The following is a 15,133-nucleotide window of genomic DNA, read 5'->3' as shown; positions in this document are numbered from 1 at the left end:
CGATGCCCGTGCTGTGTCTGGGGCCCATGGATATCCGGGAAGCTGTCCCTAAACTGTCCCTGGGGACAGGGTGAAGGGTGGCAGAAACGTGGACTCCAGGTCCCCTCCATGTGGTATCAAAAGGCAGAGGAGGATGGTCTCCGTCCAGTCTCAGCCCCAGACCTACCCCACACCACAGTCCATCAACCCCTCCGGGGGAAACCCTAGAAGTGGGAAACCCTCAGCCCTGCTTCAGGCCACCAAACAGCAGGGCAGGTGCCAACTGCTCCAACGAGAATTCCCACCAGAGAGCATTTCTGTTCCGAAGCCTTTTCTCCCACGAGCTCATCTCCTCCTTTCCACGAGGGTAGGCAGAGCCCTGATTGTTATTATTATGGCCCCATTTTACAGGTGGGGACATGATGGCCCGGAGAGGTGAGGTGTGCTCAAGCTCACACACCCAGCAAGAGGTTGAGCTGGGGGCTGAGCCCACCTCCTTCCCACAGGAGCCCAAATGCAAATACCAGGGTCCAAATACCAGCAGCCAAATACCAAATACCGGCAGCCAACCACGGGGGCACCAGGAGACACCAGGCCCTTGGCTCGTGCATGAGGCCCAGCGCCCGTGCAGCCCCCTTTAAGGAGCGCTGGGCCTTCCTGCAGGGCTCCAGTCTTAATTTTAGCTTGGAGGCCTGCCACCGGAGCCTTCAGCCAGCGGCAGGCTGAAGTTATGCGGGACAGCTGTCAGCCGGCACGCTGGGTGGGGCCTATTTAGCCACCAGGGGCACAAGTCTGGGGACACTGGTGTCCCTGCCCCAGGTCTTTTCAGCCCCGCTGGCCACACGGCTGCGATCTCCTCCCGCAGGTCACCCAGCTCCACGATGATGGCTGAGGAGCACACAGACCTGGAGGCCCAGATCGTCAAGGACATTCACTTCAAGGAGATCGACCTGGTGAACCGGGACCCCAAGAACATTAACGAGGACATAGTGAAGGTAGGCTCGAGGGCCCCGGCGCCCCCCGCCTGCAGGGTGCCAGGTTGGGTGCTGGAAGGGGCAGGCTCTGCTCCCGCACAATCGGCTTCCCTGGAAAGAGGCCTGTTCCTCTGTCTTCTCCAAATCCCACCCACCCCCCACCCCGCAAACCAGCTTGTACCCCCAAAGAGCCTTTAGTGTCAACAAGAGCAAAGAATCGCCTGCACATACAGGACCATCGACCGGGGCGGGGCAGGCAAGTCGCAAAGGAAACTCTTTACAACTCCGTAGCTCTTCCCGTGTGCTCTTGGCCCTCGGCTGGGGACAGACGAGGTGGCCAAGTTGGGCCCTTTCCATGCCAGGGGCATTTTGCAGTCTCCACAGTGGGAGCAGGGTTAATCCCCAGAGGGCGGTTTCCAGCAGGGCTGCTGGCCCCTTGCAGGGGCCCCTGCTGCCCCAGCCTGGGGGGCTGTACCCAGCACTCATGCCTGCTCCTGGCCTGACGCACGTTCAGCAGCCAGGCCAGGCCAGAGGCCTCTCAGAGGGCACCGGGACCCCTGAAAGGGAATTTTTTATGAGGGTTACCCTGCCTTCAGGGAGTCTCCCCCACGGCCATGCCTGAGTCAGGCCTCTTTCCTCACCCGATGCCATCAGCAACCTGGCTGCCTCCAGGGCCACCCCTCAGTCCAGCCTCCACCCGGTAGCCACAGGGATCTTACTACAGCAGAATTCCTGGGAGAAGGGTACCCACCAACCAGCATCAAAGTCACTGGAAGGGCCTTTAAAAGGGCAGGTACGGGGGCCTCCCGGGTGCTCTGAATACACCAGAATCACAGACCAGCGGTGTCCAGTAGAAACATAATGCGACCCATTATACAATCACCCTATGTCATTTAAAGTTTTCTAGCAGCCATGACTTTAAAAAGGAAAAACAGGTAAAATTAATTTTCAAGATATTTCTCATTTAAGCCAATATGTCCAAAATAGTATCATTTCGACGTGTAATCACTACAAAACAATTATCAGTGAACAATTGTATAACCTTTCTTCATCTTCAAAATCTAGTGTGCATCTGAGATGTGGGATGCATCTCAGTTCAGACTCCAAAGTTTTTATGAGAAACCCTTCTGTCTTTAGATTTCATATAATGAACAATTGAAAATGATTCACAAACTGTGCCAAACTGTGCCAAACATTCTTACAAGTTTCCCAATAACAGAATTAACTATCAGTTTTTACATTTCAATTAAAATTAAACACGATTTAGAATCCTTCAGTTGCACCAGCCACAGGTCAAGTGCCTGTACATAGCTCAAGGCCACTGGATTAGACAGCGGGGTTAAGGGCTTGTTCTAAAGGACAGCCCTGCATGGTCACCTTCAGTGGGACACCTCCCATGATGCATGAGACTAACTTCCCCCCATGGCATTCGAACCCCAGCACATCTGGCCCCTACCTTCCTCTTCCACCTCCAGCTCCCATGCCGGGAACTGGCCACACCAACCAGAACACACTCCTGTGTCTTTGCCAGCAGCCAGCCTCCTCTCCTCCACGTGGTGGATGCCCACTCAGCCTTCGAGACCTGATTCAAATGTCACCTGCTCAGGAAGCCTTCCCCAACTCCTCCAAGCAATCAGGAGCTCCTTCCTCTGTGCCCTCACTTCACTCAGAGCATTTCCCTGTAACAGCTCATATTATGCTATTATTGTATTTATAAATATCATTTGTGGTGCAGAGAGGGTCATCACAGCACAGTTTGGGAAGTGCGGCAAAATTAGGGAATGAACGTTCCAAACTGAAAAGCACCATACAAACGTCAAACAGTATTTGTCGTGGTTTGTGCAGTGTGATCTAGACGGAATGGTCCCAGACTTGACACTAACAGATGTGGTTTCAAATCCAGACCCCTCTACTTAAAAACAATGACACTGGACCCCCTGTAAAATGAGCCTAATTTACTCCCCCAGGGTAAATGGATCTCAGAGCAGCGCTGTGCAATAGAAATAGACCGAGAGGATTGCATGAGATAAGAGGTTTGAAAATGCCTAACAGCGTCCCTGGCACACAGCAAGGGTGTGCAAATGTGAGCTGATTAGGAGCCTGGAGGAGCTTGCAGGACAAGAGAGCTAAGCCAGGGCTGGTGTTGACACTCAGGTTCCCCTCTGGTGGGCCCTAGCCGGCTGTGGGAATGCAAAAGAGGACCCTAAGGGAGAATGTGTTTTCTGAAGGATCCCGCAGCAGGTGACAAGTGGAGAGAGGCTCTTGGGTCCCAGTGAGCCAGGAGAGAGCTGGCTCCAGGCTCGAGGCCCAGATTATAATCCAAGGGAGCAATGGGGGCGGCCACACAGATACAGCTGCTTATGCAGCCTCCCAGGGGGCTGGGAGCTACCCTCTCCCGGAGGCCCTGAGCCCCAGAAAACCATGCCTCAAAGGTGAAGCAAAAAGCCCACAAATGTTCTTGTCGAGAAGAGATGATTATTTGGTGTATTTACTGGACATTCCCTGGTTTGGGAACTTATTTGACTTTTTCTTCCATTTTTAATGCGTGAAAGATGAAAACGTTTTGAAATTTAGAACAGGGATCCTAAAACAGAACCAGATAAATACCACAGACAGGTTCTAGAAGACTTCAGGTTGGTGTAATGGGATGTGAAAGAATGAAGAAAAGGAAGAAATGGGAGAGAGCGTGGCTGAAAGAGAGAGGTCCATCTGATCAGGCTGGCCTTCGGGTCACCTGGACGTCTTTCATCGACCAGGGAAAGGACCGGGGGGCAGGGGGGAGGACAAGGGACCAAAGGGGTGAAGGGGACACAGATGGAGAGAAAGAGAAACAAGGTCAGGCCAAGACGAAGGCTGGAAAGGCTCCCGTCGGGGTGGTGTCACATGTGGTAACAGGCTCCACGTGTGTGAGGATGACGCCGTAAGACGGTAGAGTAAGACAGGCTACAGAGACCCAAGTCTAGTCCCAGCCCTGACTCGAGCTTGCTGTGTGGCCCTGGGCAAATCCCTTTCCCTCTCTGGGCCTGAGTCTCTAGTGTAGACAGAGGCCGGGTGGAGAAAAGGGAGACCCGTTCCCTCCACCGCCAGCTGCTGAGGTTTCACACAGGAAAGACAAGGGTGAAGAGCAGGAGACGCGCCCCCCGGGTCCTTGGACTTGACCCTCAGCAGAAGGAGGGGATCCCTCTGGATTTCTAGAGTCAAAACGTTCCCAAACTTCCCTGAGCAAGGCCTGGTGCTACCCGTGAACCCAGGCTGGAAAGTGAGTGCCAACAGCAGAGGGAGAGCCCCGCACAGCCCAGCAGATTTGACTGTAGTCTCCCAGCTCCGGGCCGGGCCTGGGCAGAGGGGAGGCTCGCCTCATTCCCTTCACCCCCACCATTCATGGAACATCGATTCCACGAGTCATTCCTGCACGCCTGCTCCGTTCCAGGCACTGTGCTGTCGCAGAGGACGTGGCAATGAGCAAGTGAGACCCACTGCGTGTAGGGCCCATGCTAGGCTCTCGGGGGGGCGGGAAAGGAGGCCAGCGGTCCCTGGCACTCCAGGTGGTCAGCGAGGACACCATTCCCTTCAGACCCAGATTGCAAAGCCTCCAGCCCCTTCCTCGTGCATTCCTGCAGGGCCCCAGTCCCACCCCAAAGTCCACCAGTTATTTGTGAGAGGTCTCAGGGCTTTCTCATCGACATCCCTCCCCTCCCCAACTCACACTTAGGCAGCCGGGCCCTAGAGCAGGGACACCTGAACCCAGCGGCAGGCAGCTTCTGGTTTCAACCACTCTCCCCTCAGGCACTCAGAGCCGGCTCTTCAACCAGGGCCGAGGAAGAGACCTGACCCCAGCCCATCACACTAGTTCCCACCTACCTCCAACCCACATCTGCCACAAGACCCTCCCCCTTCAGAAAAGCACACAGACAGCACCTTCTGCCTCTCAGCTTAGGCTAACAAACACCCAGAGGACCCAGTAACCCTCCTTCCCCCAAGGTCTCCAAACTCTGCTCCCAGTGTGGGCCCATCTGGACACCCTGTTTCACAAAGACGAAACTGACCTGGTGCTTCCTCTTGAGAAGAATCCAACAGATTCCAAGAATCCATGAATTCCAACAGACAGAGAAGATGAGACTAAAAACAGTGAGAATGCACACGAGGAGGTGCGAAATGCCTTAAATCAGTGCCAGATAAAGGGTCATGGGAAGGAGGAAGACATCACTTTCATCTGGGAAAATGAGGCACCAGCTTCATGGAGAGGTGGTATCCAAGGTGCATAAATAATAAGAAAAATGTAAAATGTGGAAAGGGGGCATCAGGCTTTCCAAGAAGAGGGAACAAAACAAGCAAAGGCCACAACGTAGAGAAGAATGATGGGCAGAGGCGGAAAACGTGAGGAACGGGTATTGCCACTCCCCTGCCTATGTCCATGGCAGACATTACTAATGGATCACAGCACGTTTCCAGGAAGCCATGGACCATGAGCCAGGCTGAGTTGGCCCACAGGCGAAACCTCTTTGCTACGCTGTCTGCAGGTGAACAATGGGACTAGGAGCATCTGAAAGGGAATTTGTGGGAGAGGAGGCAGAAGGGGCAAGTTGAGGCTGAATTAGGAAAGGTCATGACCTGCCAGGCATTCCCCATTGGCAATTCCTTCATTTTGGAAAGTACCGCTGGCAAGTACCTCTAAGAAGGGCTATACACTGGATTAACTCACACTGAGGTATTTACAACAGTGTTATAGGGACTCCTGTGTATCAACTAGAGTTTTTAAAAACGTCCACTTTCTTGGGGAGCTTGTGAAAATGCAGATTTCTGGGCCCTGCCACCAGAAATTTTATGAGGCAGGGCCAGTGAATGTTTTGTACTTTAAAGTACAAACAAGTCCCCCTTGTCCTATAGAAGATAAACCTGTAGTCCAGAGTTGTCACCAGTTTCCCCTAAAGACACAGCATATCAGTTATCCACTGCTGTGTGACAAATCACACTAAAACTCGATGCTTAAAGCAACAAGCCTTTGAGGCTCTCAGTTCTGTGGGCTGAGCAGTCTCAGTTGGGCAGCTCTGCTGGTCTCACTGGCGGCCTCTCACGCAGCTGCAGCAGCATCTCCTCTACAGCGTTCTGGTGGTTCAAGTGCGTCACAGAGCAAGCCCAGACTCGCTATGGGCTGAGACTGTGTGCTGAGAGGCATGACCAATCTGGGATCATCTTTGGAGACTAGCTAACTTCCCCCCAGAAGCTGGTGCACAGCCAAGACTACAATTCAACCCAGGGCCATTCCTACTGCTCTCCAGTCCACCGCACCAGCCTTCCCGAAGGCAGAGACTAAGGGGGCAGGGAGGGAAGGGAAGAGACGGGCAAGGACAGGGCTCACTGAGATCTGATGGGGGCTCCTCTGGTGGATCCCTTCACCGCCCCCCCCACCCCGGTCACCCTCTGGTATCTTGGTCTCTTCACAGTTCCTTTATAGGAACCCAAGTGTCCTCACCTTCAGGCCAGGTACCCCAGGCACCCGCTGTAGGATGCCCTGGCCCCCCCTTCCTGCCCTCAGAACCAGCCTGTGTTGCGTTCTTGCCTCACCTGCTGCTGAGGTACCCGGTCCTGCGATGACCCTGATCAGGGAGACAGCAGGGGAAATTCAGGCTCAGGCTTTGATGTCAGGCCAGCGTGGGCTCCACCCCTGCTTGTCCCTTACAGGCTGGGCGAAATGCCGGATATAAGACACATGGCCAGAAACCGACACCTACAAGGGCCAAATTGTGGGCGTTACTATGGTTATCCCAGACTGTATAGAATTCTATTTTTTTAATTATTTTTTTTGGAGTACAGTTGATTTACAATGTTGTGTTCATGTCAGGTGTACAGCAAAGGGAATCAGTTATACATATACACACATCCACTCTTTTTCAGATTCTTTTCCCATATAGGTCATTGCAGAGTATTGAGTAGAGTTCCCCGTGCTGTACAGTAGGTCCGTATTAGTGATCTATTTTATAGATAGTAGTGTGGATATGTCAATCCCAACCTCCCAGTTTATCCCTTGCCCCCTTTCCCCCTTGGTAACCGTAAGATTGTTTTCTACATCTGTGACTCTAGTTCTGTTTTGTAAATAGGTTCATTTGTGCCATTTGTTTACATTCCACATATAAGCGGTATCATATGGTATTTGACTTTCTGGGTCTGACTTACTTCCCTCAGTATGACAATCTCTAGGTCCATCCATGTTGCTGCAGATGGCATCGTTTTGTTCTTTTCTATGGCTGAGTAATATACCATTATATAAATATATAGGTACCATATCTTCTTTATCCATTCCTCTGTCAGTGGGCATTTACATTGCTTCCATGTCCTGGCTATTGTAAACAGTGCTTCAGTGAACACTGGTGTACATGTATCTTTTCAAATTATGGTTTTCTCCAGATATATGCCCAGGAGTGGGATTGCTGGATCATAGGGTAGTTCTATTTTTAGTTTTTAAGGGACTCCATACCGTTCTCCATAGTGGCTGTTACCAATTCACATTCCCAACAGCAGCGTAGGAGGGTTCCCTTTTCTCCATACCCTCTCCAGCATTTATCGTTTGTAGACTTTTTGATGATGGCAATTTTGACTGGTGTGAGGTGATACTTCATTGTACTTTTGATTTGCATTTCTCTGATAATTAGTGATGTTGAGCATCTTTTCACGTTATTACCAACTGTAACACATGAAGCAGAGCTTTGCCATTTCTCAGCTATTCTGCAGCTATCACCTCATTTTAGCTTTAACTTTACAGGCCAGTGCTTCTCAGGCTACCTGGGTGAAAGGCCAGTTTTATTATTATTATTCCAATCTGTTGTACACCAGAGTGTCAATAAAAAGTCAATAAAAATTAACTACTAGAGAGATGAAGTGAAAAATAGGCATTGACAATGTAAGCTCCAATTTTTATTATTATTAGAATCAACAGACATAAAATTATTGGCTCAAATCACTGTGACTATTTCCAAATGCCTATTCTCAACTTCTGTACTTGCCTTGTTGGGAAGGGGGCAGTGACTGTGGACCACTCTTTAAATAGCAAGGTAATAGGTGAGAAAACCAAGACCCAACAAAGCTAAGCCACTCCTTTGGGTCTTGACTCCGAAACTAACTCCGTGTCACTAGGGATGTTGGTCCAATCCTCTCGGTAGAGTTAAAACAAACAAACAAAAAACAGAGGCCCAGAGAGGGCAAGCACCAGGCCCCAAATCACACAGTGATGGGGCAAGTGGAAACTGGACCCAGATATGTCCCCCTGCCGAGAGCCGTTCCCCCCACCCACAGAGCGCCTGTCTGAACTGCGCAGGGCCCTGGATGCCCAAGGCCTGAGTCACGCAGGAATGCGGGGGAGGCATTTCTGAAGGGGGTGTGGCGTCTGGCCTCCCCTCAACCGCCGGCAGCGCTGGCTCTGCTGTCCTGCACATTCCCCGCCCTCTTGGGGACGGCGGGAGCGGCGCTGGCCGGTTCCGAGGAATTAGCTGGCTCTCTTGCTGTTCCAAAAATAAATATGCCAGAGAAGGGGACACCAACCTTACGAGCAGCCCCTTTCTCCTCCTCGCACCGCCAGCCCCGCCTCCAGCTGCACACGGAGCCCTGCGGCTCCGCCCACGGCCCGAGCCCCCTGCCCTACACTCGCAGAAGCAGCCATCTCCCCTCCACCTCCGGAAACGAATTAAGAAATGAAGTCACCGTGCGCCTCTGATACACTGGCGCGTCCGCCTAGGGCTGCCTGAGCCGGGCCTTATAAATACCTCCCCAAACTAGTGCGGTGACCAGATAGCGGTCTCAGTGCTCAGTCCTGATTAGGAACGGCCTCCTCCTCCCAGGACTACCTGTCCCTCTGAGAGCATATTTTCGCATTCACAGACAACGGAGCAGTTGCCCTGTGCACAGCGCCTAAGGCAATTACTGGAAATAATTCAAATGCCAGCAACAACAGCTTCTGCCTTGTGCAAAAAAAAAGATCATTAAAAGACATAACAGAGAGATCCTTGGGGGCAGGATTATTACCATAGCAGAAAAGGAGGGAAAAGAGGACCCCATCCATCTTATCGGCGCAGGTTAAGTACGCATGCACACACTCATTTATGACCAGGTAGGTTGGAGAACTGTCATACTTACGATCTGGGTGTCAACAGCTTTTCTGAGATATATTTTCATAGGAACTTCAGAGCAATTGAACAAACGATTACTGTCACTGGGCAGCTACCATGTATTGTACTAAGCATTGCCCAAGAGGAGGTGTGCCCAGCACAAAGTGGGTGCTTGATAAATATTTGTTTGGATGAATGGATGGATGGATATGAATTGGTGGATGGATATGGATGCATGGATAAGAGGATGGATGGATGGATAGGCTGATAAATAGGTAGATGGATATGAATGGATGGATGCATATGGATAGACTGAGGGATCCATGGATGGATGGATAGGTGGGAGGATGGATGGGAGAATGGATAGATAGATGGATGGGTAAATGAACAGATGGTGGGAAATGGATAGATGGAAAAGCAATTACTTCTATTCTTCATAGCAGGGTTGCAGGAAGTAGCAAACACATTTTACAGTTGAGGAAATGAAGCTCAAAGAGGTTATGTGCCCAAGTCACTCATCAGATCAGCAACTGCGCTGGTGTGCAAACCCACCTTTGGGACCCTAGCTTCCGGTTGAAGAAAGCGCTCTGTAACAGCCACCAGCAGCTAACAATTAGTGATCAGGGATTCTGTGCCAGGCAATGTTCTGACATGCCAGGCATGTCGTATCTTATTCAATCCTCTGATAAACCTAATGACATCAATCTAAGAAAACGAGGCATAGGAAAGCTAAGACACTTGCTGAAGGTCACAGAGCCAGTAAGAGGCAGAGCTGGACTCAAACCTCAGCAGTGACCTCAGTCAAGGGCTCTTTTCCACTTTGTCGCCTCTTAGAGGCCAGGCACAAATCATCAAACGTGTTGAATGGAGGAATATGCTGAAATAAGTGAACAAAGCAGGCTGGGCTGCCGAGGGGCAGGGGAATTGCTGCCTGCTTGGAGCAGAGTGGGCGGCCGTGAAGAAGGGGCTGGGGGCCCTGCTCTGGGGCAGGTCTCTCTGGCCAAAAAGGACCAGACCTCAGAGGGGACAGTCACCCTCCCTGAGAGCCGGCATCTGCCTCGGGGTCTGACCCTGGCTGGGGCCTCGTGAAGAGCTTAGATTAGAATCTAAGGACACCCAGATGCACCTGTCTGCCCAGCTGGATGTGAGGAGGCAGGGCTGGGTCATCTGTGAGAGGGGAGACTCGGTCCTAAGGAACAGCCACAGGAGGGGCAGTAGAGGCCCCAGGCGCTGAATGGGAGAGAGGAGGAAGGAGGGAGAGCCTGCTGGATAAAGGCAGGGAGCACGCCTCCGCCCAAAGGCCTCCCTCAGCTGCCCAGGTTCCTGGGGCCACACCATGATCCAGAGCCCAGCCCGGGTGCTAGGAGGCATCAGGCACAGGCCGGGCACGGCCATGATAGGGGAGGGGCGGGCTTCAGAGGTCAGAACAGCTCAGTCGGCAGGATCCAGGCCCTGGGGGTTTGACTGAATCTCCACAATCATGGTGCATGTACCAGGTCAACGTTGGAATGGTCCCCCAGGGCCTATAGTCCCCAGCTTCCTGGATCTGCAAGGAACAGCAGCTCTGGATTTCTGCCCATATAGACCAGATGTAGAAAAATGCCAGCCCTTTCCATCCACTCTCCAAAGCCATGGGACGTTCCCCAAGCAACTTGGGCCTTCTTTTCCAAACATCCAGCACACTACTCCTGCATCTCTGCCTCCAAACCCCCAGCCCCCCAAATTCCCAGCCAGCCACCACCTCCACCTCCAAGAAGCCCTCCAGGGAGAAGTGCCATCCTTTCCAAGGAGATGAGGACCATATTCATATTCTTCCTTCCAGCCCTTCCCTTCCATCCAGGGGCCATATGAGAGGTTATGTGACCTCCGCTAAACCCCTGCAGAGAGAAAGCTGGAGGTTGAGATTTACGAGCGGGTCCCGGAAGGACCTCTGCCCACCCAAGTCAGCTTTTGAACATCGCCTGCAGCCTGAAATCTCACCCCGTGAACTTTGCTCCCCATCAACGTACCACCCCCAGGGTGGGGCTGCATCCTCAGCTGTCTCCGGGGGGACCCAGGGCCTGGTACAGGAGCTCAGAATCCAGCCACACGAGAAGAACAGGGCTCAACACTGGACATACAACATGGTCATGTCCACTACCCCCCACCAAAAGAGTTACACTGGAAAGAAAAACACCAAAGCGATAATAATTTCAGTACTAGAGAAATACACATGGGAGATGCTTGTGTTTTGTTTTTGCTATTCCCTTAACTTTCTGCAGCGTGGCTATGTTATAAGAAGAAGTAATTTTAATAATAACTTTAGGCGTAGAGAGAATCCCCTTCCCCTCCAACAGTGGGAAAACGGTTCACCTGGGAGTTGAAGTTTGAGCTCTGGCATCACTGGTCCCCACTCCCCCCGCCAATTAGTCTGATCCATTCATGCATTCATTCAACCAACTACCATGAAAACAGCCCAGAAACACACAGCCCCCATGTTACAGACAAGACGGCTAAGGCTCAGTGCCACTAAATGAAGTCACATATGAGAAAGTAGCTATGACGGTGCTTAATGCACAGCAGGGATTAGCGAAAAGTTAAGTGACTTGGCCGAAAGCAATCTTTTGTATTTCTTCCGTCTTCCCCAATGGGGCCTCCATCACCATTTCGTGGGATACGTGAGCAGGATTCTCTGAATGCCCCCGTTCCTCCTCGCAGCTGCAAAGGAGGGATGGGGTGGGCAGTGGCAGAGGAAGGTCTGAGGTCGCTGCAGGACCAGCGTGGGGAGAGCAAAGCCTGTGTCCTGATACCAGGGTGCTGCGCTCAGATACCAGACGCGTCCACCAGCCAGGGTGGCGCGGCCCTCACCTCACCACGTGCCGGATCCTAACACAGCTCTCAGGCCGCTGCACCTCCCTCTAAACACCTCCAAGACCCCAAATTGGGCGGGATTCGGCGGGGCTCCCAACTCGCCCCCCACATGCATCCTCACAGCTGCGGCAGCCAGAACGAGCCTCTCAAAACTCAGATCAGAGATGCAGAGGACAGGCTGGTGGTTTCCAGAGGCGGGGAGAGGAGTGGTGAAATGAGTGAAGGGGCTCAACTGGTGCAAACTTCCAGTTACAAGATAAGTAAGTCCTGGGGATGTAAAGTAGAGCATGGTGACTACAGTTAACAATACTGTATGTAGCGTCTATATAAAGGGTGCCAAGAGAGTAGTCATAAAAAGTCTCATCACACACAGACACACACAAATACGTAACTAGGTGTGGCGACACGTTAACTGCACTCAGTGCGGTGATCATTTCCCTACATATACAAAATCAAATCATTATGTTGAACACCTGAAATGAATATAATGTTAGATGTCAATTATACCTCAACTGAAAAAAAGCTCAGATCCAGCCGAGCCACACCCTGTGCAAAAGCCCTCAGTGGCTCTCATTGCACTCAAGCCCCCATGCCTGCCCCGCCTAGCCTCTCCAGCCTCCCCCCGGCCTGGGCCTGTGCTTGGCCTTCCAGAAGCACCTACATCTCCCCAAGAGCACACACTGTCTATCCCACTGGGTCGTAGCAGCTGGTGACCCAAACGCTCTTTTCCAGCCCACAACTCATCCCTCGCCCTGGCTACCTCTAGGTATCAGCTTAGCTAGATGTCACCTCCTCCAGGAAGCCTTACACCCAGGCTAAGTTAAATGTCACCCTGTGGGTGCACACGGCCTGTCCCTCCCTTACCGGAGCACTGGTCACTGTGGTGTAACTGCCTGCCGTAAGCTCCAGGAGGGCAGGAACCTTTGCCTGTCCATCATCCTATCGGCAGGTACCCGGTACATTTTTCCAGGATGACTGACTGTCCAATTTCCTAGGATCACAAAATAATAGAATTTCAGAGCCACGGCTCATGGCCTGCCTCTAACTTAGTTTCTTTTAGTAAGTTACTCAACTCCTGGGGGCCTCTGATCCACCCATGAGAGAGAGAAGTGGACTGGCTCTTGTGCCTCACTGCTCTGGGACAGCACCAGCATCACCTGGGACTTGTCAGAAATGCAGAATCTCAGGCCCCACCCTGGACTCACCGGGGTCAGAATCCCAGGGGGTGGGGCCCAGCCACCTGGTTTAACAAGCCCCCCAGGGGGTTCTGACGCTTGAGAAGTGGGTGGCTGCTGTGACTTGAGGGTTCCCCCTCCCACCCCTGCAGGTGGATTTCGAAGACGTGATCGCGGAGCCCGTGGGCACCTACAGTTTTGATGGCGTGTGGAAGGTGAGCTACACCACCTTCACCGTCTCCAAGTACTGGTGCTACCGCCTGCTGTCCACGCTGCTGGGGGTCCCGCTGGCCCTGCTCTGGGGCTTCCTGTTCGCCTGCATCTCCTTCTGCCACATCTGGGCGGTGGTGCCCTGCATCAAGAGCTACCTGATCGAGATCCAGTGCATCAGCCACATCTACTCGCTCTGCATCCGCACCTTCTGCAACCCAATCTTCGCTGCCCTGGGCCAGGTCTGCAGCAACATCAAGGTGATGCTGCGGAAAGAAGTGTGAGACCGGGTGGGCGCAGGGGTGGCAGGGCAGGGGAGCCCGGCTGGGCTGGCCCCACCATCGGGCTCTGCGGGGCTGCCGGCCAGCTCTTTCTCCTTGGGGACCGCTGCTTCCCCCCAAGACGGGAGCACACAGAGTAGGGAAGCCGGAGAGAAAAGACAGCCCCCCACGGAAGCGCAGTGGCCTTCCCTCCGCCCCCGGCCCCACCACAATGCCCCCCATGACCGGGTGCCAGGAAGATCATTGGCTAAGAGGCAGCTACCACAAATCTTTGCATTCACTTGTACTGTAACGGCAAAACCCAGCCCTCAGCTCCCACCTGGACGCACCCCCTACCCCCCAGGAAACCACCAGTGACTGCTGGCGTTAGCAGGGTGGCTCCAATAAAGGGTTTCCGGCTGCATCTGGGAAATGCTGTGTTTTGCATGTGTCCGTAAGGTGGGTGCGCGTCCTGACCAGCTCCAAAAATATACTTCGCTGCCCTGAGAAGCAGGAAGGGCAAGCTGGTCGGCCCTTCTCTCGGCCAAATGCAAGAACCAGATTTTGGTTTCTCTGGGAATTCTTGTTTGCTGGGTATCTGTTCCTTGGGAGATTATTTCCTATTGATTTCTGTTGCCCCTGGGCCAGCCAGTGGTCACCCACAGAAGAAAATGGCCGCTGGGTTAAAAGGGGAAGGTGATACTCCCTGGGCACCACGGAGGGCAGGGCCTGGGTTCAAAGCTCCCCTTTGGCTCAGACACTGAGCCCCTGGCACCGCCTCTTGGCATGTACACCCTCAGCCCCGCAGATGTGACGATGGCCTAAGGCCCCATTCGAGCATATGTGGACTCACCATGGAAATAAAATGGAACTAAACGGCAATGGAAAGGATATATCCCACCTCCTGCCCACCTACACTCAGCAGCAACAAAACATCAACAACAAAACCCCCAGAAATCTTACATTCTTTAGGGATGCTTTCCCCAAGGGTGTTATCCAGAACTAAGTCCTCAGAAAAAGGAGGGGGGTGGCTTTTGCGCTTAAATTTGTTTGGAAAATGCTCCGTATTGCTCTTAGAGATTTTTCAATAGACATTAGTACATTAAAGGCTCTGACAAGTCCCGCAGAAAAGAAAGCTGTTGAGGCCAATAGCCCCCAACCCTATTTGACCCTTTTTTCTTTTTTCATGCAACACCCATTTAAGTCTCATAAAATTCAGGTTCCAAAACACTTGGCCTGTTTTCAGAGGCATCACCTCACTGGCACCCGGCCATGTGCCCAAGGGTCCTGGGGGCAATGAGGCAGAGGGAACCGCACATGAACCAGAGACAGGGCACAGGCAGCCTTGCCGCTGCCTCTCCTCCTAGTTGCCTGCTCTGGCCTCAGTTTCATCATCCATGAAATGATCTCTAATGTCCACTTTAGCTCTTTTTACCCATTTTCGTTTTTTCGAGTATCTTAGTATGACATTTTCAAACACAGAGGAATGTTGAAAAGGTTTGCCGTGAACACCTATCTACCCGCCATCTAGGCTCTACGATTCACAGTTTACGGCTCTTCCTTTGTTGCATCGCCATCCATCTATC

The 15,133-nt window shown here is 52.4% G+C and overlaps 1 protein-coding gene across 1 annotated transcript; it reads left to right on the top strand.

Annotated features, from left to right (window-relative positions):
* Positions 1–860: 860 nt before the first annotated feature.
* On the top strand, positions 861–13,571 carry CAV3 (caveolin 3; the record flags this gene model as incomplete). Its single annotated transcript, XM_079712155.1, has 2 exons — positions 861–974; positions 13,230–13,571. The coding sequence occupies 2 exons, from the start codon at positions 861–863 to the stop codon at positions 13,569–13,571; spliced, it is 456 nt and encodes a 151-aa protein (XP_079568281.1).
* Positions 13,572–15,133: the final 1,562 nt, after the last annotated feature.

Source organism: Hyperoodon ampullatus (genome assembly GCF_949752795.1).
Source record: "Hyperoodon ampullatus genome assembly, chromosome: 10".
Classification (NCBI taxonomy): domain Eukaryota; kingdom Metazoa; phylum Chordata; class Mammalia; order Artiodactyla; family Ziphiidae; genus Hyperoodon; species Hyperoodon ampullatus.
Note: the sequence above shows the minus strand (reverse complement) of the source record. Positions and strands in the feature narration are given on the sequence as shown.